This window comes from Fringilla coelebs, assembly GCF_963513975.1.
Source record: "Fringilla coelebs genome assembly, chromosome: 3".
Classification (NCBI taxonomy): domain Eukaryota; kingdom Metazoa; phylum Chordata; class Aves; order Passeriformes; family Fringillidae; genus Fringilla; species Fringilla coelebs.
In genome coordinates this window covers 57571162-57594726 of record NC_140030.1, presented here as the reverse complement: position 1 = coordinate 57594726, position 23565 = coordinate 57571162, and the positions used below count along the sequence as shown (strand labels likewise).

Below are 23565 nucleotides of genomic sequence, written 5' to 3'. Positions count from 1 at the left end.
GAGACAGTGGAAAACCAGTGTTTCCATCTATGTGCTATATGGGCAGTAGCAGTAATACAGCAGATCTTTCCTGATGTTTAAATCTTTTCATATCCAGACACATTTGCAGAATTAGCTGTTTGTGACTTTGTAATATAATACTTCAACTAAAAGTAATATTCACTGTTATGGCTTTTAAATATGTGTGTTCATTTTGACAAATGGGTTCTGTATACCCTGACATATCATGTATTTTGGCTTTTCTTCAAGTGCATAATTTCACAGATTTATAGCCTTTAACAAAGCCCCAGTCTTATTCTGCTATTTATTCTGCTATTTTCCCACTTCCCTCAAGAATAGTTAGCTCATGGATGCCGAGGCATGACTGCCTTTGTTTCCAACCAGTTTGCTCTAAATAAAGTAATTAATTGTTTAATTATCTGATAGAGAGCTTCAGTTTCTTTCTCAATGACAGAATATTCTTTATGTGAGATGAGTAAAGACAAGATCATGATATTATTGACCATGGAGCCCAACCCTCCTCCTTAAAGTGGATTTGCCTAGAACTCAGGACTGTATCCATTTGGATTTTGAATATTTATAAGGATGGAGACTCCAAAACATCTCTGGACAACCTATTACAATATTTGACAGTTCTCACAGGAAAGGATTTTTAATTATCTTTAAATTAGATTTTGTGTATTTCAGTCTGCTTTGGTACATGGGGTTATTTCTCCACTAGTTCAGGACTTGGCATTCCCCATTGTTGAACTTCAAGAGGTTCTTGTTGGCCCATTTGTGTGCATTGTCAAGGCACCTCTGAATGGCAGCACGTTCCTCTGCTGTATCAGCTCCTCCTCCCAGATTTTTATCATCTGCAAATTCATTGAGGATGCCCTCAGTCCTGTCATCCAGGTCATTAATGGAGAAGTTCAAGTGTGGACCCCAGTACTGACCTGTGGAGTGCACCGCTGGTCTAAAGTCTCCAGTTAGATTTTATGTAAGTGGTTACAAGCCTCTAAACTCTCCAGCTCAGGCAGCTTCCAGTCTGTTGCACTGTCTGTTTCACACAGTGCACACTTGAGCTGTTTGCCTGTGGGAATGTTATGGGGGACAGTGTTGAAAGTCTTGCCAAATTCAAAGTTAACAACTTCTGCTGCTTTCCCATTGATTCTATGCAGCGCTGTGCAAGAGATAGTTTGGTCAAGAGCATGGTTAGAATTATGTAAGAAAAACATAACGAATTTTGTCAAAGAGTAATTAGCAAATATGTGCCACAAAGCAGATACAATACATGGATCCACTTATTTTTATGCGTTATGTATAAAGCACTTCATTAGAGACATTTAGTCAGATTTAACAGAATTAATTAAAGAAAAAGTATGTTGGGTGCCTTCCTCTCACAAAGATTGTTTTAAATTTGAGGGAGAGGCATGGAACTGAGGTTTTCTTACTCTCTGTCATGATAGCCTGTTTGCTGAAATTTTTCATCAGGATTGTGACTCATTTTACCACATCAGGATAATTTTTATGTCTGCCTCAGTATAGTTGTAGCTGTGCTCATAACAATGTCAGTAATTTGAAAAGTTTGCTAAATGTTTGTCTTTGGAGAAAGTCATCCCCTTTGAGTTTTACATTTGTAGTTTAGATTCATGAAGTCTAATGGGTGTTTAGTACTGTAAGGAATCTCTCCCTAGAGGTATGTAATATTTAAGGTTGCTGAACTTCTTCTCTTCTTCCTTGGCTTTCCTTTTTTTTTTTTCTTTTTTTTTTTTCTTTACTTGGTAATGCAGTTTGATTAAGATCTGTCTTTGATAGTCAGAATTGAGGTTTTACCTTGCCTGTGCTGTATAGCCCTGGCTATGCTCATGCTTAGTGCTAGTTTTATCATACCTGGCCAGTAGTGCTGTTCTGCAGCACTGCACTGTAGCATTATCCAGAACTTTGTCTTAAACATTCCTGTCTCTTTCTTCTCATATGCTTCTCTTTCATAACTTCTTCCAGCATGACCCATTTCCTAGTTGTTGTTTTTTTAACAAATAGGGAAGTAGCAAAACCTCCAGATTTTCAATTGCTCATTCTAGCTGACAGACGTTAAAATCCTCTCTGGTTTTTTTTGCCTTTCCTCCTTAAGACTGTGAGCATCTTTGGACAGTGAAATCACCTTCCTATGAGACACTGTTTTGGAGGTCTGTGGCATGCCATGAAAGAAATATCCGGCATCTTTGGGCTTTATTCAACAGTGATTCTTCAGTAACTACCATTATGTTCAGGACATGCTTTCTAAAATAAGTTTTAGGTTTCAAGTCATTGTAATTAACAGTGACCCTAATTGTTAATTATGTGGGAGATTGAAGCTTGACTATAAATACTACTCAGATCTGTTCACTGAAATTTGGACTTCAATAAAACCAGTTAATTAAACTTGCTCTTAAAAATTAATTACGTATGTGCTAGAAACGTGATGGTTCTTGTATCTTTAAAGAAAATCTCAAAAACAAAAAACACAACATTTTGGCAGGGTTGAGAACAATTAGAAATTTTCTCTCCATTAACACAACTGACAGTCAAAGGTGTTTTCCACCTATATAAAGGGAAAACTTCAAAGCACTCTTTATTGCTCTCTAAAAATATTAACAAAACTGACTTCATACTTAAGTCCTCTGTCACATTTGATAGACTATTTAAAACTCCTTCTTTTAGTCCCAAGCAAATGGTGAAATAGATTTCTACATCAAAGATATCAGAAATATTAATGCATCAGTTAAATGTTCTTAAAATACATTTTTTATTCTTGGGGGTTTTTTTAGAATCAGAAAAAAGGAGGTACAATTTTGCTGCACCAAGTAGCAAAATTCACATTGTGCAGAGATGCTGACGAAATACATGTCAAAAGTTGCAGTCTCATATATATGTTAAATCATTTATTCCCCCCCCCCCCCCCCCCCCCCCCCATATTTAATACTTTCTTCCCAACTCTATCCCCATCTATCCTTCAGTACTGCAACAGCCCTGAAGGAATTGGATGGACTTGTTTGGGTTTTTTGGTGGATATATGCCTTTCACATAATTTTGTGCCTCTCAAGGAAAACTGTCTGCAGAAAGCTTGTTCAGTGTGGCCTTATTCTTTTCATCTCTCAGGAACTCTTAGGAGAAAGAAGACTTACACAAGCTGTAATTGAACATGTATCAAATGAACAATTTAATTCAGTCTTGTTATTCTAATAACTTATTTTTTTCTAATTTGAGAATAATCATCAACAAAATATTCCAAAGAGATAGTAAAAAACAAAAGTGCATATTAACAGAAGAGTGCATGTGTGTGAACTATATAGTCCGAGTATAAGATGAAATACAGTATTTGTAGTGTCTCGGGAAAGAGGTGATTGAAAGACAGAAGATGACTAAAAGAAGCCATGTGGCACAGGTGGCAGCATTGCCATCTTCAGCACTACTATGCTGAAAATATGTAATTTTGACCGTGGGTGGGGGAATATTTTAGTTTAGAGGGAGTGCCAGTGGGAGTGCCCATTGGAGAAATCTGTTACTGGGATCCAGTCCATGCAGGCAAATTGAATGGCACATGGATCACTGAATATGTACTTTTTTTATTCCTAGCATATTAGTGTTAATACTGTATTTTAACAAATCATATTTTAACATAGGAGTGAAATATCTTCCTGTCCCCTTTTTAAGAGAAATATCTTGAGTATGTGTAAAAGACTTCTTGCCAAGAATATAAACATAAGAAAAGAACTCAGTTTTGTTTTGAAAGAATATTGGGTATATCTGTTCCCTGTTGAATTGTAATGTATGCTGCCTCATTAGCTCACCCAGCAGCTTCATTTAGATTTGCTGTGATGGTGAAAGCAATTAAGCCAGAAGGACTGCACAGATCAGAGCTATGGAAATGCTGTAGCAGTTTGCCATAATGTCTAAGTTCCATTGACATTTTTCTTTTTATCTCCACATCTTCTTAAAATTGGGGCAGAATAAAATGTTATGGTGAAGAGAACCAAATACCCACCTAAAAGTGGTTCAGAACCCACACTATTAGTTAAAAGTGGTTCAGAACCCACACTATTAGTTGAAAGTGGTTTAAGTGTAGTACAGTTTGCTATAGATAACGATAGGAAACTAATTTTACTTTATTTTATTTATGAGAAAACTTACAAAAGGGAAGAAGGTAATGTATAATAATTTCACAAAGTTTCTCAATTTCATTAGCATTGGTGAGTCTGCTGGCCTTTTTTTGTGTTATTGATTGAGAAAATAATGAAGTGATGTTATGAGGCCTGTGCAAAATAGTTTAGTAGTCTTTTCATTGTTTGCCTGATCTGTTTATCTTTTCTGTTTATTCTTACTACTATTATTCCTTCCTTCTTCTACAGAGGGAAAAATGCAAGTTCCCCCTTCACTAAGGAACATTCCTAATGGCCTTGATGTGATCAGGCAGTCCAGTGGGTGAAATATGTTTTGCTAGCAGTCTGCTCCCCATGGAGTCTGGGACTGGACAGAAATGCAGAACACAGAAATGCAGTATGTGCTCTAGAGGTGCTGCCAACATAGGAAGTGATGCATGAGAATAAATGCTTGTGGAGTGGTTAGCTTCCTGCAAGCTGTGATCTGCTGCTCGTAGATATGTCATGTGTTTGAAAAAGGGGAATGTGCATCAAGATGAAAGAAATGAGTGCCTAGTACTTGTCTCTCATTTTGCAGCTATTTTCCTATGGTCTTACACAGTTTGCTGTCTTTCTGCTCTGTCACGTATCGGAAGAACTAATTCTGCTTGACCCACTTTTCAGAAATTTAAGCTTTAAAAAATTCTCAGGAGAGCTGTTCTTATATTTTTATGGGGAAGGATTTTTTAAAAATGTGATCCTTTTCATTTAATTATTCTAGTGGGACACTGATACCAAAAAACTGAGAATTTTACCTAGTGTTTTCTTTTACATTCCTAAATGTAGAAATGCGAGTTGCTTTCTGTTATTGCAAGAAATATGTTATTGCTACTTTGAAGAATTCTCACATTTTCTGTAATTTGTAGGATGTAATTGATGTTAACTCTGTGACTGAATCAAGTATGTATGCTTTCTTTCTTTTGAAAACTGAATTACTTAAGCATCCCCACCACCACTTGGTCTGTAATAATAGAGACCAATAATGATAGCAATAATGCAGAATACTAGCACTTTCTAAGTGAGTAAATTTATTTTAGTCCCTTGGTTTTTGAGTATATTATTCTGTTGTGGGATTTTTTTCCTCCTATTAACCAAAGATAAACATACTTTTACAGTCATTACAAGCCTTTGTTTTAACTAAAGATTACTGCATAGTCACTGAGTATTTATTACAATGAATTAAGTTTTAGATGCAGTTAACAGATTTTCTCTTTATTTTTTAAAAGATGGTAGGAGAGCTCAGTAGAGAGAAATCACCAGCTCAACACCTCAGATCAGCTCTCAGCAAGTGTCAACTGATGTAATTACACTGATGTTTGCTTAAAGTATTTTTACCATAAGCAGAAGAGCATTAAGTCTAAAGTGCTTTTTGATATATCTCTGTTAATTTGAATGGGAACTCCCCTGGTGAAAATGATCATTCATTTTAAGATATTCATATCTCTCACTTGGACTTAAGGGAAATGTATAACAGAAGGGAGAAAGAAAGAAAGAAAGAAAATAAAACTTTTTTTCGTTATTATTTGCTTATAACACTATGGAAGAACTGAAAAATACAGCTTACAGATATTTTTCTCAAAGTTAGTTTTCTTTTAAAACAGTAGGAATATCTATCACAAGATGTTATTGTTATTTTTTTATACCTCCTTCTTTTATAAGCTATTTGGCCATACCATTTACATTTTGAAGTAGCTGTGACTCAGTTTCTTCAGTGCAAATAGATTACAAAGGCTCATGATGTTCCAGCTTACAGCTGACTTTGGCAGTAAATAAAAATCAAGAGTATCAGGACACACCTGTGCCTTCATCATGGCTTACAGGCAGCTCAGGCCATTCTGCAGGAGGAGGAGCTCCCTCAGAGCTCTGTGACTCTGCTGTGCTGCCCACATCATTGGACAATGTCAGAGTTCTGGCTCAAGGCACAAATACAGGACCTTGTCTTACGGTAGAAGAGCTGGGTGTTTACATTAAAAAATGAACAGTAAAAATGATTTTTAAATTTGAAAACATAAGTTGTATAAATAGATTCATCTAACCACAAAAATGTTCCAAGAGAATAGTAAAGACACAGAGACATAACCATTAACATTAATGACAATCTAGTTCTTCTATTGTAAAAGGTTGCTTATCCAGTTTCTTCTATCTGATTGATAAGATGTTATAAATGTCAGAAGAGTTTGTATTTTCTAGTTAAACTTGCTAGAATTGTTTATATTGAGATCAAAGATACACATGTTCCTTTTTTATATGTTCTTTCTCATATTTCTTCTAGGTAAGTTAATTAAAATATTTCTCTGAAAATTACACTAAATACAGAGCACAATAACAGCAATCTTTGAAGATTCCAAAAACTTTATCTAAAGAACACCATTTATATTTACTTGAAATTGGTGTATGTTCAGGTAATTACTGCTGAGCCTTCAGGCTAAAGGAAGTATTCTCAGCCAAATTATACAAGGGTGTGGATTAAATGAAGCATTACTCTCTGCTTGGCAGCAATGGATATAGATTGCAAAATCAGGGTGTGACGTAGTACTGTGGTAAGTCTCTGCCAAAAGAGATTTGGCCTAAGTGTGCCCTTACTTTCTCAGTTATGTGGATCCTAAAACAACTGAATCTAATTAATTCCTAAGTAGAGAGGTCCTGTTAACTGTTTTCACTCTGAGCTTGTCTGTAATTTTGGGCTGTTGAGCCACGAGACAACAACATGCTTGGTCACAGAGAAGGAAACAGTCCTTCTGCCAAGGAGTGTGCAGTAAAGTATCAGTCCTCTTATCCAGCAGAAAGCTCACGTCAGCAAGGATGCTGTCTGTACAGCAATAAACATGAGTGAATTAAATAGGGAAATAAATCCCTGCACGTATTGCTCCAATCCTTCTGTTCCTGTCATTTCCAGAGGAGTTGGGAGGACAATGCAAAAACCCCAGTAGCAGCCATGGTGCACATGGAGGGAGACATCTCCATCTCCCAATAGGAGACCAAAGTACTTTGACTTCATTGCTGGTTTTGACAAGTTAGCAAATCCTAAGTGCATTAAAAAAAAAATAAATAAAATCTATGTTTTAAACATAAATTATCCATCCCATTTTGGTACACATGCATACTTTTTCAGCTGCTTTAAAAAGCCTTTGCTAGTTTTGTTGACAGATTTTTATGTGTGAAACAATTAAACTTCCATGGATTCCTATGCACCTTGTTACTCTTGTTGTTGAAGCACCGATTTCAGTGAGAGCAAACCTCCCTGACATAACACATTCTAAGTTAACTTTGGGTACATGTGGTCTGTAGTATGCTCTGCAGTAGGTTGTGGTACTGATGCAGTTTGGCCATTGTAGTTTGATACGGATCATGTTGATCCTGTAGAAAGTAATGATAGAGGATGGTGGCTTGGAAAAGTATTAAGATGGCAGAAGGCAGGTGCAGAGAAGTGAGGGATTCTACAGGTGTGTAACTGAGACATTGCTGTTGTCACACAGTAGTTTGCTGTTATATACAGAGCTGGCCTCAGTGTGCTGCCTTGATCCAGATGAAATGAGAGCTTCACTGGAGCCTACATGCTCATTGTTAGCTTGCTTTCTTGCTCACTGGGGGCTGTAAGGAACAGTGACTCGTTCCTTGTTGGCCTCAAATGAAGCGCTAGAATTCTCTTAAAACTCTGCTTCTGAAAACTTGTATAGGGGTGTTTTTTGCGATCTTATGGTATGCAGTGAAGGATTGCAGAGGTTCCTTTCTCATGTTTTCCTCTCACAATTAAAGCTCAGTTTCTCCAGTTTTTACTTCCTCAGGCAAAGAAAAAAGATTCAAGTGACAAACAGGCAAATTCAAAGAAGCTCTTTTAGTGTCTCCCCTGCTCACTTGACGCAGGGCTCTGTTCTGGCTTGCTGGACAGTCCCTTTGCGGAAGGCTCTAACTCGGCCATGTAACAGATAATATTTGATACTCTGTATCTCATCTGAAGATTGACTCCAGCATACTGCATCCCCATATGATTCAAGATTGCGCATCCCCTTTTCCTGTCCTGTCAGTCTTTACTTCAGCTGTCTATCTATGCTAGCTTCTGGTGCCTCATTGATTGGGGTTTTTTACAGATTAGCATTAGCTGAAGGGTGTTGCAGTGACATATATTGATACAGGTTTTCTGCAATCCTTTCAGAGCCTGACTGGTCAAAGGAAGCAGACTGCTGCAGCTAATATGACAAATAATAGCATACAGAAAATTGGAGCTTCTTTCAAAATATGTGTTGAGCATCTTTTGGTGTGACAAATTGCCTAGTAGCAATTTGAGATGTCCTGAGAATTCATTCATCAACTTCTCATTGTCACTATTCACGTACACAGCATAATAAGATTCACTTTGTGAGGTGTTGTATTTTCAGGTGAAGACTTTGGACAGGTTTCATTTTCCTACTCCTTGCATCTTTGAGTTTTCATTAATGGATAATCACGTTTAAGCAGAGTTCACCTCTGTAGTAAAAAAGGATGAGCCTATCCTTAAAGTGGGGGGGGTGGAGGTTGTGACTGTCTATACAGGGAAGGTATCCATGAAGTGTGTCACCTCTTCTGCTTGTTCAGGAGAATGTAACAGAGTTATGCATGCTGCTAGTTGAAGAACTTCTGTTGTGAGCAGGGCCCCAGCTAAAACCAGGCAGGTGTTTCTTTCCTATAAGGATTCCAAGCATATTCTTGGAATTTTTCATTTTTGAAATAATTTAAAACACAAGTTTTGAATAATATATATATTGGTTAATTGTTGGCAACTTTTCACCTTTTGTGTCCAGCAGTTCAATCTAATATAATGTATGCTCTACCAAATTGTATTTACTTCTGATTTGGCTGCTTCTGCATAAAAAACAGCAACAAGAGGAGAAGAAATATAGTTGTTCTACTGTTCTTGCAAGATTTGGGGTGTAGTGCCCACCTAATGCATATCTAGAACTTACCACAGTACTTGATTGGAAATTTGTTTTCCTTCTGGTAGAGAACATAAATGAAACTTCTGTCTTTGTTTACTACTCACGCATGTAAAGTATCTTCAGCAGTTGAAAATGTGGTTTCAATTAAGACTCTTCCTGCAAATCAGCTTTTCTTACCAAAACAATTCTCAGAGTAAGTTCCAGTAATCACTCAAGGAGAACAAGGTGTGTCCAGGGTTGTCTGTATCACCATTCTTGAGTTAATAATTGGCACGTAAATGTGTGCAGAAACCATCTAGGAAGGTTTACTGAATAAGGCTATTAAAACACATACTTTGAGATTTCCAAACTTAAGAGTGTTACTAGACAATTTTCTGTGGTTTTCAGTTTTTTGGTCCTTTTGAAGAAGCAAATGTTTGTAGCAGTTGGCAATGAAGTCAGTTTTAAAGAAACTCAGATATCATTCATAATGCATAGAAATGGGTGGTTCCTTTTAGAAAAGGCTATGGAGAAGAATTTCCTGTCCTTGAATATTCAGACCTTAATCACCTCCCTCTTATTGATGATTATGAAGACTTAGCACTTGCTGCTTTTGTGTGGGTTTTGGCTTATTGGAGATGCTGTATGAGCGTAGTCAGTAGGGATTTTAGCTGCAACTGGTAGTCAAACCAGAGAGGATGGGTCATATAATTAGGCTTACATGTTAAAGTACTGTAGTTTTTAACAGTTTGACACTACCTATGTGATGATGTGAAAAAAGCCAGTAGGGTATTGTATTAAGCATTTATATTGCATTTCATGATACTGTAAAAAATATTTAGTCAAATGCTATTTCTTCATTCAGAATTTAATTTTCATTATTATTTGTGTTTATGTCTTTAGATTTGCTGGGCAAATAGTCTTGCTTGCAAAATTCCTGTACAGACAAGGTACTAATTCACTGGCTAGGACTGTTACTTCTACTTTCTCGCTTGCCATGAAATAGTGAAAAGTTTTACTGTCTTCTAATCCCAGCTGTAGCATTTTGTGTTCCTGATTGAACCTTTTAGAGAATTCTGTTCCCTCCAGAATAATCCAGAGTTTTAGAAATGTGGTCTTAGCCTAAAGCTGGACACAGCCACTCTTTATGAATCTGCCTGTCTTGATTTGCCTTATTTTACCTCTCTTCAAATAAGGTACTGCTGTTGTAAATTAAAGGGAGAATTGCCTCCCAATTATGTTCAATGCAAACATTTTCCAGGCTTGCTTTTTTTTTTCACATCCCCCATGTAAGACCCTAACATTCTAAAAATCCACTGCTGTAAAAGCAGTAACAGGTTGCTGTTGCATTCTAAAAAACTTTGCAAACCTTGTAGGTAAAGGAAAGTGAAAAATCAATATAATTGAAATCTGTGCCCAGTTGGATCTCCAATGTGTTGCTTTGATGTTGAACATAATATTTCAGTGTATTTTCCTCTGTAACAGATGATACCAATATTACATAATGGTTCCCTGATATAGTCTCTGCCAGTGGTCCTGCATTTTTAAGGTTTGATAATGTAATAATTGTTTGGCGATTTCATAGAATTTTCTGGTAATACTTTGTCAGAATTAGGACTCAGTACTGGCTGAAAGTGCTAAGGTCATAGAGAAAGTAATGGCTATTCTGGTCATGATAAAACCTGAATTATCAAGCTGACTTATTTTTTCCAGCATATTGCACATGATGTTGGTGGTACTGTTTTACCTTGAATGTGAATGTTAGGAAAATGCTACATAAGCATTTACAAGATCTGAAATTTTTTTAGATTTTTTTCCAGTCAAGATGTGATTTGACATTGTGAGGCTTTCTGGGTAATATAGAAATTCAGTAGTTTATGCAGTAACTGGTTGTTTTTACTTAGCTGACAAGACTTTGCATTGCAAAAATGGGTTAATGGCTGATTTGAAAGATATTTGTGGTATCCTAAGCATATTTTCTTACAGCTTTCCACTTGTAGAATGGCAAGCTAATTTGATTTAAGTAACTCTGAGTAACTAGCCATTGCTGAATTCCTGTTGTGGGAAGAGCCATGCAAAAAAATTACTTTGTTTTCGTTCCTTGCATAATTTTCATTCTTTGTCTTTTTTCTGTAGTTAAGTATGTTTTTTTAAAGACACAAGTAGAGTTATGAGGTCATAAGACTCTTGACTTTGAGAGCTGCAGATAGAGTTAAATTCTATTTAATTGTATTACATAGGAATTACCTGTATTTATAAATAAAATTTAACTGTTCTACGTATTTTTAGAAACCAGATAATAATGAAGCCTGCTTAAGAGCTCCATTTCTTCTGATTCAGGGAGGGAAAGTTAAAGCAGAGGCAAAAATATTATTCAAGCCAAAAGTGAAGGTTGCTATTTCAGTGTTGGGCATCTACAGCTCCAAGGGACTGCAGTTTATATATTTTGTGAAGTATTTTTTGACAGGGAGCACCACAAACTACATGTAATAGAATACAAAATAAGTTTCTTTTCTATTTTATTTTAGTTTGTTTGCTTTTAAATAGTCCAGGTGAGCTTAGCAAAACTAATAATGACTTTCTCAGGATATCTGCAGCGCTAGAAGAAAAATAACTCTTATTAATACAAAGAATGCGTCAGAGTCTGCATTTTCTTTACATCTTCTTTATCTGCTATCTAAAGCTTGTAAATAATGCTGCCAATCTGATTTCAGAAAGCTGATGTTATCTCTGCAGGCTTATTGATGTTTGCTGTAGAATCACCTTCTGTTCTCCAAGTTGTAGAAAGAAACAACTGGTTACTATAACTTGTGCTCATTTTCAGTGATATCTACTGCCATTGTGATGTAATGTTAGAAGTTGTCGTAAATTAGCACGTTCCTGATTAGCATGAATTCAATAAATGTTCTTTACTTCAAAAGAATGCTTGGGACACGTGCTACTACTTGCATTGTTTATATATGGTACTGTAGAAACTTAACATTTGCAAGAAAAATGTAAGATGATGGTTTGATAAGATTACTCAGAAATAATTAGGTGGGTGTGTAGGCTGCTAAATGTATTTGATTTTAATCTCTAATTAAAAAGTTGGATTTTTTAATTGTTTTTGTGATGCAATAGTTTTTACTTCATTATGCTTTTTGTAAATAGGGGCCAAATTCTGCCTCTTCATTGTGCCTAAGTACAGAATAAATGTTTTCAAATGAAACCAAAAGCCAGTGACAGACAGATTATCTCTATAGTCCTCCTTGTGGAGGATTATTCTCAGAGCAAACACATGTATGTGCCCTTGTATACCTTGAACCAGGAATGAAAATGATGGCTAACCTTGAATGAATATCTCTATGCATTCTTTTGGCTGATGGGAGATATAATTATGTTGTGGCATCTGGCACTGCCAGAAGCACAGTGTTTTCATGTTAGTGCTGTCTGATTCTGAGGTCTCTTATATGAGGATTGGAATTGGTTGATGTTGCAGCAAAGGTATCTATCTCTCTGTGGATCTACAGGTGTGAATTTAAGCCTTTCTCTGTTCCACTGCTCCAGTGTTTACTTAACTCTGCTGCAAGGACAAACTACCTGGTCACTTGAGCTGTGGAATCAAACAACCAGATGTACAGATGTATTAGCTAGAAATAACTGCCTTAATCCTTAGATAAGGAAGTTACTGTGTTAAAGCACACTAGAGCAGTTGTGTCTCTCACTTCAGGAAAACCGTGGCTTGCTCATGGTTTGGGACCCCAGGGTTCTCCTAGTAGCTGCAGCTGAGGCATCCACTCAGAAATCACATGCTGTGTTAAAGAAGCTGCAGCACGATGTATGGAGCTGCATGGTCCTGAATTGTGTAACTCCCTAAAGGTTTTTTTCTAGAGAACTCTTTTTCATACCAGTGTTTAGTAAACAATTGGTTGAAAAGGTAAACATGACTTATTTTTTCATTGAAAGCGTATCCTTCTGTACAGACTTTTCTATATAGTGTAGATTTTGAATGGCAAACAAAGCCTGATCTATTGACATAATTGCCCAAGATTATTTTGTTCATTTATAATTTTTCATTGTATTAATAGGGATGGGGAAGGGAAACAGAAATAAGTCATGCTTTTCCACCTATCAGCACAGCTGTTTCAGCTGAACATGGAAAGGGTAAGGTGGGGTGGATTTGGGTTTTCTTTTATGCCTGCCATCTTAATCAATCTCCACTAACTGGAGGACTGACATCTGGCAGCAATAGAGCTGCCAGAGCTTTTTTGTCTCTCATTTTACTGAAGTGTATATAGCATGTAAACAGCTCTCATATTCAATGGACAAAATAAATAAACAGATGTTTCTCTATATAACTTAGAAAAAGTGAGACAGTAAGCAGAGAGGGATTCTATTTGTCCTATAGATTTTGGGGTTTGGTTTTAAGTGAATAGATTTAGTTTAATAAATTGGAACCCCACTTAGGAAATGAGAATGACATTGAGGAGATAGTTCAACGTTTTCTGGATGCTTTGATAGAAGAAAAAGGTGGGGAAGAGACAAGGAGAGTGCAAGTAATGGCATGGGCTGACACTGAGTAGACTTCTGTCAGGGCAGAATACTCTGCAAGAATCTCATGGGTGTTCATAGAAGACCTTTGCATTCAGTAATGTTGCCAGCACAGCACCTTTGTATATACAGCACATGAGAACTGACTGTTTTAAGCACATGCATTTTAAGTGTTTTGCAAGATCACAGAATCACAGCATTGTTTTGGTTGCAAAAGTCCTACAAGATCACTGAGTTCAAGCTTTACCAAGGGTAACCTTGTCAACTCGTCCATGGCACTAAGTGTCACAGCCAGTCATTTCTTGAACACTTCTGGGGGTGGTGGACAGCCCATTCTAATACTAAACAACCCCTTTAATGAAGAAATTCTTCCTGATGTCTAACCTGAGCCTCCCCTAATGCAGTTTGAGACCATTTCTTCTTGTCCAGTCACTATGATACAGATTAAACTTCACTAAAAGTTTTCAATACACTTTGGTCCTGTCAATTCTGCTGTTCAGTCTGGAATATCTTCAAAGTCATAGGTGCTAGACTAAGTTATGTAGAACAAAGTTGGAAGTGGATTTTCACCTAAAGCAATGGGTCTTGGTGAAACATCTGCTTTGCTAGTAAAATGAAAAGGTATGCTTGTGTTAACTAGGTGCATCCATTCATTTTGTGTGAACTGCATCTGAAAATGTTTTGGTGGGTTTTTAATGTATTTGTGATCATGTGTTTAAATAAAAGAAAACAGGTTCTTACCCAATATATAAACAATCTTTTTATATAATGAATTCTCTTTGATCTATTAGAGCATAATTGGTTTGAGGATAAAGTTTTTGAGGGAAGAATAATATATATTTAGATCATTACAAAATTATCTTCATTCCCTTACATTATACATAGTTTGTAAAAGGAAATTTCAGAAATAGCTGAAAGCTTTTACTTTAAAAACCTCAAAACTTTCCTTTGAAACCTTTGGAACCTAAAGTAGTGATTGTATTGCATACTAAAAGATCTTTTCATCACGGTATCAGGTAAACTTACTTTTGGTCATACTACACTAGGTCACTGTGCTGAAAACATGATTCTTATTACTGGAAACAGTTTTAAAGACACAGAAGATGAGTAGGAAGAGGAATGAGCTGATCTACACATATTCATCTCATATCTGACTTTACTTTTTGTCCAGTGTTTGTTATTTAATTTGATGTATTTTAACTGCACTGTGTTGCAAGAGACCACAATATAATTCACAAGAATGTTTGCAATAAGAAATACCATTTCCTAGAGGCATTGTTTATTTTCATGTCTTCCAGGATTTTTTTCGTGGGTTTTGAAACATTAGCAATTAGTATAAATAAAACTCAGTTAAAAACAGAATAGTGTGTGACTAGAGTAGGTAAGATTTTTTTCTCTCTCTGCATGCTTTAGAGGTGTTTGTCACAGAAATGTCTGAATATTAACATATTTCAGTTTTCTTACATATGTATTTGTCCTTTGCTCTGTGATTTTCTGGGAATTTTCCAGGATGAACTTTTGGATTATTTCATTAGCTATAGATTCTGTGTGACTGGAAGCCTTAGAGATTTATTATGCTCAAATACCTTTAGTAATTGCAAAATTAATTAATCAAGAACATTTCAGAAAGTGAGAAAAAACTTTCTTTTAAAAAGTTCATTAAAACAGGAGTTCTTCTGTAACAAATTTTCTCCTGGCCTTTTTTAAAACAGCGTTTTTTTCACAAAAGCATTTCACACTGGGTGATTATAGACAGTCCAGTAGGATAATAGTGGAATTATGTGACTGCTTAGAAAGACTTCTTTCCCTCTTTAGTTTCTCATGCTATTAGTTTTAAACAAAATCACTAAAGATGCTGTTATTTTAAAGGAAGTGTTAATTATTACAAGTTCTATTCAGGAGTTGCTGTCATATCAATTTCTATATAAGTCAAGTCTGTTTGGTAGTGAACTCATCTACTTTGTGCATTTCAGTCCAATGCTTAGAATTTGATCACCTCACACTGATGTGAGGGGACCTAGAGCAGAGGGTAGCTTTCCAGTGAAGGCATGCAATGAAACTGGGACTTGGTATTACAGACACATTTTGGACAGGACAGCTGCCTGGCTTCTGTCTTCTTTCCTCTTAGGCTGCAGTTATACTGGCAAAGAATAAATTGCCAGAGGTGACGAGGGGAACTGAGGGTGCACTTTCAGTTCTCTGTTCAAATTGGATAGGAAACTACCACGGTTTCAGACTCCTCTCAAGGCAGACAGATACGCTGTTTTTCAAACCAGTTCTTTGATAGGCTCACGACATAATTGTAACAACAGGGTTACGTGGACCCTAAAGAAGAGCTGTCCTGCTGTTAAATTGTGTTGATGTGAAAATTCTGATCATTTGAGGTAAAGGATTAGCATCTATTGTTTTGAGATGCCTGATTTGCAGCTAGACATTAGCAGTAAGTTCTTCTAGAAGTAGTATGATCTTCTCATGTAAAATTCCATGTAAAGGAAACAAAAAATCAATGCAGGGTAATAGGATATGCAGTTATCCAAATATTGATACTTTCATTGGGAAGATTAACTTCTCAAGATGTATATGATTTTGAATGTGAAGACAGCAGATAAGAAAGAATTGTTGGAGAGCACAAGTAAAGCATCTGCATCAATAAAAATGCTTCTCCATTAGTGATTCTGAGGCAACCTCAAGAAAAGACAGTCCAGATTACCCTGTGTGTTGGGGCTGTTTTTGGCTTGATCTTACAAAGGATTTAATGACCTTTCTATGAGCTCAGACTAAGTGAGAGTCCCACCAGGTCACAGTGTCCTGTAAACTTAATTTTTAGATCAAGAGGAAATGTCCTTCTGGACTGCGGGCCTCAGTGTCAGTACAGTAGTTAAAAAGCGTGTACAGCCTGGATGGGAGAGAACCAAAGCAGGCACTCTGAGGCTGTTAGTCACACCTGCTTGATGTCATTGACACGCTTCATCAAGCATGGAACCATAGCAAGCCCATAGCTGTGGAACATTGCTTTAAAATTCTACTGCTTCATTTGGGGAAGAAGGGATGGATATTCCCTTGCTTGCTGAATGGAGCTTGTTTTGTGTATGAGTGAGATGTGAACAGGTTTTTTTGTTGGTTTGGGTTTGTTTTGTTTGCTTGGCATTTTTTAATATGACCATTTTGAAGGTAGGGGCTACAAAAATGGATGCTTGATAATTAAGAACAAGTAACAGATAGCCCTGAAGTCTACTTTGGGGTAAGCAATAGGCATGATCATAGACTATTTGTGCCCAGGTGTGCTGTGGTCTGTTTATACCTCAAGCAAAGTAATAAGAATTTTCTATTTGTTTTGTCTCTAGTCATGGAACACACTGAGTCTGAACCAGTCCCAGCTTCTAGAATTCCGTACAGCACTCCTTATATCTTTGAGCAATGCATCTGTCTGTCCTACACTTGCAGCACAGCAGGTCTGTGCTGCCCTTTACTGGGGCAGAATTGGGAATATCAGGCTAACCATACAGTTTTCACCTGATAAACAACTGAATATAGAGGCTGCACAGGAGTACTGACATGCATAAACACAGTCCAGGAGCACTTGGAAGTAATGCATGTTTTCCTTAGAAATATATGAAGGTCAAAGAAGTTACAGATAAAAATGCAGATTAGTGTTTTTAATTAAAACTTTAATATTGTCCCAGACAAACAATTGTTTTTATCAAATATTTTATATATCTTTTATCTTAGTATGGGTTTGTGTGAGTTGGCACAACACTCCCATGCTCAAATTGGCTGTCTAAAAAAAATTTATCATGCAGATATTTTATTTGTTTTCAGTTTGTTTGTTTTTTCTTCAAAGATACAACATGTGTATGTGATAGTATATCCATATGTAGTATCATCTCTGTAGCATCTGGTTTTTTGACTAAGTGAGTGTGTAGATAATATTAATTGGAGTAATATCCCCACTGAGTTTTGGTTAGTGCTGAACAACAGTTTTAGCAAATAGCTTGTTTGAAAAAAGGTTGCCTTCAGGAATACTGTCTTAAAGTATGGGTTGAATTCAGAAAATGGTTTACATTCTCATCTCTTTCTTCTTCTTAAAAGAGAAGTGAAAAAGTAATAAAAACAAAGTAAGCCTTTCAAAATAAAGTATTTGACAATTTATGCAGGAGTTTTCGAAATTATTAAGATCAAGATGTTTTTAATTCATACATGAAGCTGAATAATCCATTACTGCACGTATTTAGGATTTCTCACAGGTAGATTAGTCACATGCAGATTTGCAGGAGCATGGCTTGACTATCATTATTTGAGCTTGCAGCTTTTATTCTAGTTAGAAATATCTAAATATCTTAATGATTAAACATTTATGAGTAAATCTCCTGTGAAAGTCAAAACCACTAGGCTTTAGAAAATGTACTGTAGGTGGAGTTGTGCAAGTTTCCTTGTGGAGCTCTGCCAGTACATGGGAATCTGAATCTGAAAAGTTGCCTTTATTCGGATACTAGACTCCTCAAAAGCAGGGTTTTGGTGTGGCAAATGAAAATGAGTTTTCAGATCTTATTTTTCTTTAAAAACAAAATTTGTTTCAAAGCTAATGTCTCACAGAGAAAATCCAGTGAGCTTAACTCTGTGTTGCCTGGAGTTTCTGTACTTGAGAAACTGTTCTCCAGTGAAGCGGTAGCATTTTTCACTGTCATGTTCAACGATTTTCCGATTTTTTTGTGTCTTTTCTTTTTAAGATGTTTTCTTAAGTATACAGCTGAGGAGACCAATAACAAAAAGATAAATCCATAGATGATGAAAGGATTTTCCTGAGCTTAGTAGTTAACATAATAGTCAGAAAAGAAAAGAATTTACAAGTACTTGTTCAAGTGTGCTATGTAGAGAGTGAATAAAATAAACAGCAAGATGTGTTGTGATAGGAACTCAGATGATCAAAGGGAACCACTGAATAGGAATAGTTATTCTTTCAGATAAAATAAGGAAGTAATTCCTTTGTGAGTTTTTGTGATCATTTCTGTTGGAAAACTTTGTATGCATTACTTGGAATTTCAATGAAGAGAAAAGCAATACAGCCTAGATAATAGTGTCAGCTTTGAGCACGAGGTGGCATGTGGACATAGCTTGAGCTACTTCTCCAAATCATTTGAATGGAAATATTGGATTAGTTAACCTTGTGTCAGGTCTGTTAGTTAAATAAACCCTCCAACTGTTCCTCACTGAAGGATGCATAGTTGTGACTGAAAGATGCTGCTGCTTTTCATTAGAATTTTGTCAAACATACCCTGCTAACATAATGATTTTAAAATAAAATGGTTTATTCGATGGAAAAGGATAACAAGCAGAAAATTCACAGCCTTTTCTTTTCACAGGGTGCTTCAGCCCAGTAGGAAATCCTCTTAGTCGAACACTATTGGGTAGACTACAGAAGGTAAGGAATTCTCTCTTTGCATTTTTTTTAAATTGATGTTTAACTATCAAATGTCACTATTCACAAGTTCTCTCTCTTGTAGAGAGATGTTTTTTTTATCTTGTCTTTATTCAAAAAAGAGGTGTCTTCAAACCAATTGTCTACATGGCCAAATTAGCTTATGCTGTGACCAGCTGGTAGTGAAATCAGATAGCTACAAATCAAAAGCTTTATATTTTTTTCATGACTTAATTTTTGTTGTTTAGAAATAAATAAGATCACACTCATATATTTTTTGTTTTTTACTAAAAAACAGGCGTTGATGAGTAGCAGAGAGAAAAGCAAAGACAATAACTTGGAATTAAATTCTCATTGCAGCATCATGTTTTCATTGTTTACTCATACTTCATCTTTTTGTAACAAGTTAAATCACAGTTATCCTCTGTTTACTTAATTATTTATCTCTTAAATATTGATTGTAATCTTCTCCTAATTATATTCGTTATTTCATTTATTTCTGATTTCCTGATCACCATAATAAAAATCCAACAGAATCTGTCAATTCCATTAATTGCAACTGCACATTTGATGAACCTGTATTAAACACAAAATGTATGGAGAAACTAATGAAGAAAGAAGCAGTGGTGCTTCTGAATACTGAGTGCATTTGTGTCTCCATGAAGCTGGGCCTGTTGTACTGGAGATGGTAATCCTCCTACTCCCATGGACAGAATGGCATGGTTTAATACTCTGTTGTAATTGCATTAATTTTAATTCTTGAGAGAAATGTAATAAATTGACATAAATTACCTTGGGTCATTTATATCTATTTTACAGTTTCAGCTTGGAGTTTGGTTTGGATTGCTTTAGGATTTTTTGGACCTACCTAGTTTAAGAGAATCTGTTAAGATAGTTATGGAAAGCTTAGATACATAGGATTCACCCAGAAATTTTGAAAGCATGGTTTTGCATTAGTGTTCTGTTAATTGCTAAATTATTCCTGTTTTCATGTTTTCAAATATTTAGCCATCATATGTAATGTTTTAGGGAAAAATGTACATTGTTCAACCAGAACTGTAGTGTTCTTCACCACAGCAAGCTTGATAAACATTTGCAGGACCAACTGTTTTGTGAAATGCTAGGTAGCAACTAATTTAAAATAGGTTTTTTTTGAGAGGGCTAAATTAAGATTTTGAATATATTTTTTACTTCTTCTAATAAAAATGCATTAATATATATAAATGCAGGTTAACCAAGTAATTTATATAAAAAACTAGCATTTTTAGAAATGGTGAAATACTTGAAGAGGTTTTGAATAATTTCAGGAGTTGGAGTATTTAACATGTTTTTGAATTGGTCTTTTTCTGTTTTTTCTTTTCTCTCTTTTTTTTTTTTTTTTTTTTGTAATCCTTGTGGGTTTTACTGCAGCAGCTGTGTTTGTGTTTCTGATTTCTGTTTGTACATTGCAGGTATCAATAAAGTGCAGCCTGGTGCAGTTTTGGTCCTTTCTTCCTCTAGACAAATTATAGATTCCCATGCTTATTAAATATTAAAGTGCTGTAATCAAATCAGGATTGTAGTCATCTGAAGCCTAAGGAAGTAACTTTACAGTGTCTATGGACACATTAATTATGACTGAAGAAGACTTTATCATTCTTGCCGATTATACTTCTAGTATAATTTTAATTTAACTATTAATACTAGTATTTGTATTTCTGTTTCCCATAGATTAAATTTGTAGTTAGTTGTCCTGAGCTAGTACCAGAGAATGAGAACAAAATACGAAAGTGCTAACAGTATCCAGCTGTTTTCTTCTAAGTCTCATCTTACATAGCATTTAATTTAAAACTTCACTTAGTAAAGAGTAAAGAGATTGCATAGCTTTCTTAGGGGAGGAGACAATTAAGTAAATCTGTAACCTTTAGGATATTAAGGAAAAAGACAATGGAGCAACAGTAAAATCTCAGATTTATTCTGTAAAATTTTCAAATGTTTTGCATATTAACTTTTCAGCCAACCAAGGGTTTTCAATCAGGCTCTAGAAGTTAATTTCTTATTCTTTCTCGTTTTAAAAAAAACTAATCAAGAAACCACCAAAAACTAAAAGCAGCAACAGAAGAAATCTGCTAAAGGTAACAGCCTCAGACTGTTGGCTATTCCACACTGAGTCACAGATTTACTGGACACACAAGAGAAGCTGTAACATACGTTCCTTGTGTCTTTTCTGGAGTGTTTGTTTGCATGAGTAATATTCCCAGTTTCTCTTACCCTGTGTTGGCAGGTATGGGGGGGTGGAGTGGAGGGAAGCAGTGCAGCTGGGAAACATCCAGGCAATAGATGTTTGTCCTTCTTCATGTCCTTCATGTTCTTCATGTTCTTCATGTCTGTCACTGATGGGAAAAGGAGAAAGGATGACTTTGGCCATGTGTGCATACTGGGGTTCACCCCGGTATGTGTAGGGTCTGCCTAAAATTAATCTTAGAAAAGCTTGTTTTCCATGTGCTGCTATTAAGAGTTAATGGCTAATTAGAAGTGGGATTTAGTCTGTATGTTTTTTCTGTTACAATGAAGAATATATTTACATATAAGGAAGAAGCATATGAAACTATATGAATAATTTTTTTCTTTAAATTTTGATATTTTGGTAAAAGAAGTATTGATTCAGTAGTAGAAATTAAATCCTGACATTTTTACAGAAAAGGCAGCAATAGGATATCACTTGCTCTTTCTCAGTGCTCCTTCTCCTAAGGGAATGAGCACTATCTAATACCCAAATCCTGTATACATGCCACTATACATCTGCATCAAAAAAGCAAAACCTCCATTTGAGCAATCACTGAAACTGACACATTTAAAAGAAACCATAAACATTTTGATTAGGGCTATTATCAGGAATCTATAGAACTTGGTACAACAATGTATCAGGCTACTCTCACATGCAATGGTCTCTTTTGTATCAGCATCTTGAAACATTTCTGTTTGGTTTTGAGTTAGAAATGTCAAGGGTATCTAAGAGGGTTAGTAATGGATAACCAGTGTGATGCTCCATGGTGTAGAATTCTGCATCAACTGATGGATCTATTTATCTTCCTCTGAGGATGTTCCTTAATGCTGAAAGCTCCTAATAGCTTTGTTCAACCACAATCAGTGTGACATGGCACACTTTTTTAGCAAGCATTTTGTTTCTGTTTCTCACAGATGGTCTGCCTCCCAAAAAGACCAACTCCACAGGACAAAGCTATAGCCCCACATCTGTTCCAGTGCAAGAAAAGGATTAGCTAGTTTCCATCCTTCAGGAAAAAAAGGAGACATTAATATTGTATTAAGAATGATGTATTCATACCATTCAATATGCCTGTTGCTTTTTTCAAAATCCTGAAAATGTGCCCTAATCTTGTGACACAGCATTAAAAAATGATATTTCTAAGCTGAAAGGCCACTAGTTTTTGTTGGATGTTTCTTGTGGTGTAACTGGTACTTGGCACTGCTTGAGGAGTGGCTTGGCACTACTCAAGGGATGGCAGGGCACAGCAGAGGCAGCCTTGCTGTGTGTGTGGTAGGCAGCCGTGGCAATTGCCCTTGACAGCTGCAGGTAGAGGTGTGTGCAGCCAGTGACGTACTCAGAGCACCTCTTCAAGAGGTGCTTTGGATTGTTGTTGCCTTAAAAGTTTAAGGCAGTGTCTGAGAACATTCAGCATAGTCTCAGGGTGACTCATAGATGTTAGCTTGTTATTTCCACACAGCTTGTTCTCTTCAAGCTGTTCTTCAGTGTTTGAGAGCCACATAAATACTTTATTAAAAAATGAGAGAGAGACAGATTGAGACACAATAATGGGGCAATAGGAGTACCTGAGCTAGATACCTAAATAATACTGCTAATAATTCTGATGAATCATTTTTGAGCAACAGGAGGCACTCCCATCCCACAGGCTAAGCACATTGCCTGCACAGTTCTCTTAACCTTGAAAATGAGAATTAGCTGAAACCTGTACAACAGTGCTGACTACCAATAGACCACTGAACAAGCAGTGTACTCTGAACTGCAGCTCCACCAGTCTTTGTTCAAAATTTGTTTATCAAATCAGGCAGTTACACTTTTTTTTTCCTTCTGTGCATGTACATAATTATTCAGAACTCTTTAGGTGGTAGGCTTAGATGTTCTGGTAGATCATAAGAGCTGAGTGCAACTGTTGGCTTTTGTACTGAGTTTGTCTGTGACTGCTGTGTGTGTCTGTACAAGTGTGGCAGTACCAAAACAATCTGGAGACTGGATGGAGTTCAGGATAGTCAGTGATTTTTTCCCATATGGGATAAGCCCAGCTAAATTATGGAAACTACATTGAGGTCAAGAATCCATTCTCAAGAATGGCATTTATTCTAATGAGGATTTGCAAGGCTTTTCTCTGTAATTTGTAATGATGTTCCTTGGACCACCATAATAAAAAAATTAAATAAAAAATGCAAACACTGAAAATAAATTTTAAATAGATTTTTTAAAAGCAGAAGAAGAGAAAGAAGTTCACACAAAAGATGTATATAGGAGTGTCTGTAAAATATGAAAGAGATCAAGTATGTTGGATTAAAA

The 23565-nt window shown here is 36.1% G+C and overlaps 1 protein-coding gene across 4 annotated transcripts in view; it reads left to right on the top strand.

Annotated features, from left to right (window-relative positions):
• AHI1 (Abelson helper integration site 1) overlaps positions 1 to 23565 on the top strand; it is an 84368-nt gene that overhangs the window by 40949 nt on the left and 19854 nt on the right. For 3 of the 4 annotated variants that reach the window (XM_084201889.1, XM_084201891.1, XM_084201890.1), the window contains exons 20-21: positions 18943 to 19001; positions 21068 to 21112. In XM_084201889.1, coding sequence (XP_084058015.1) covers positions 18943 to 19001; positions 21068 to 21112 — 104 coding nt within the window. The remainder of the gene's footprint in view (positions 1 to 18942; positions 19002 to 21067; positions 21113 to 23565) is intronic. The other variant, XM_084201892.1, reaches the window with a different exon arrangement.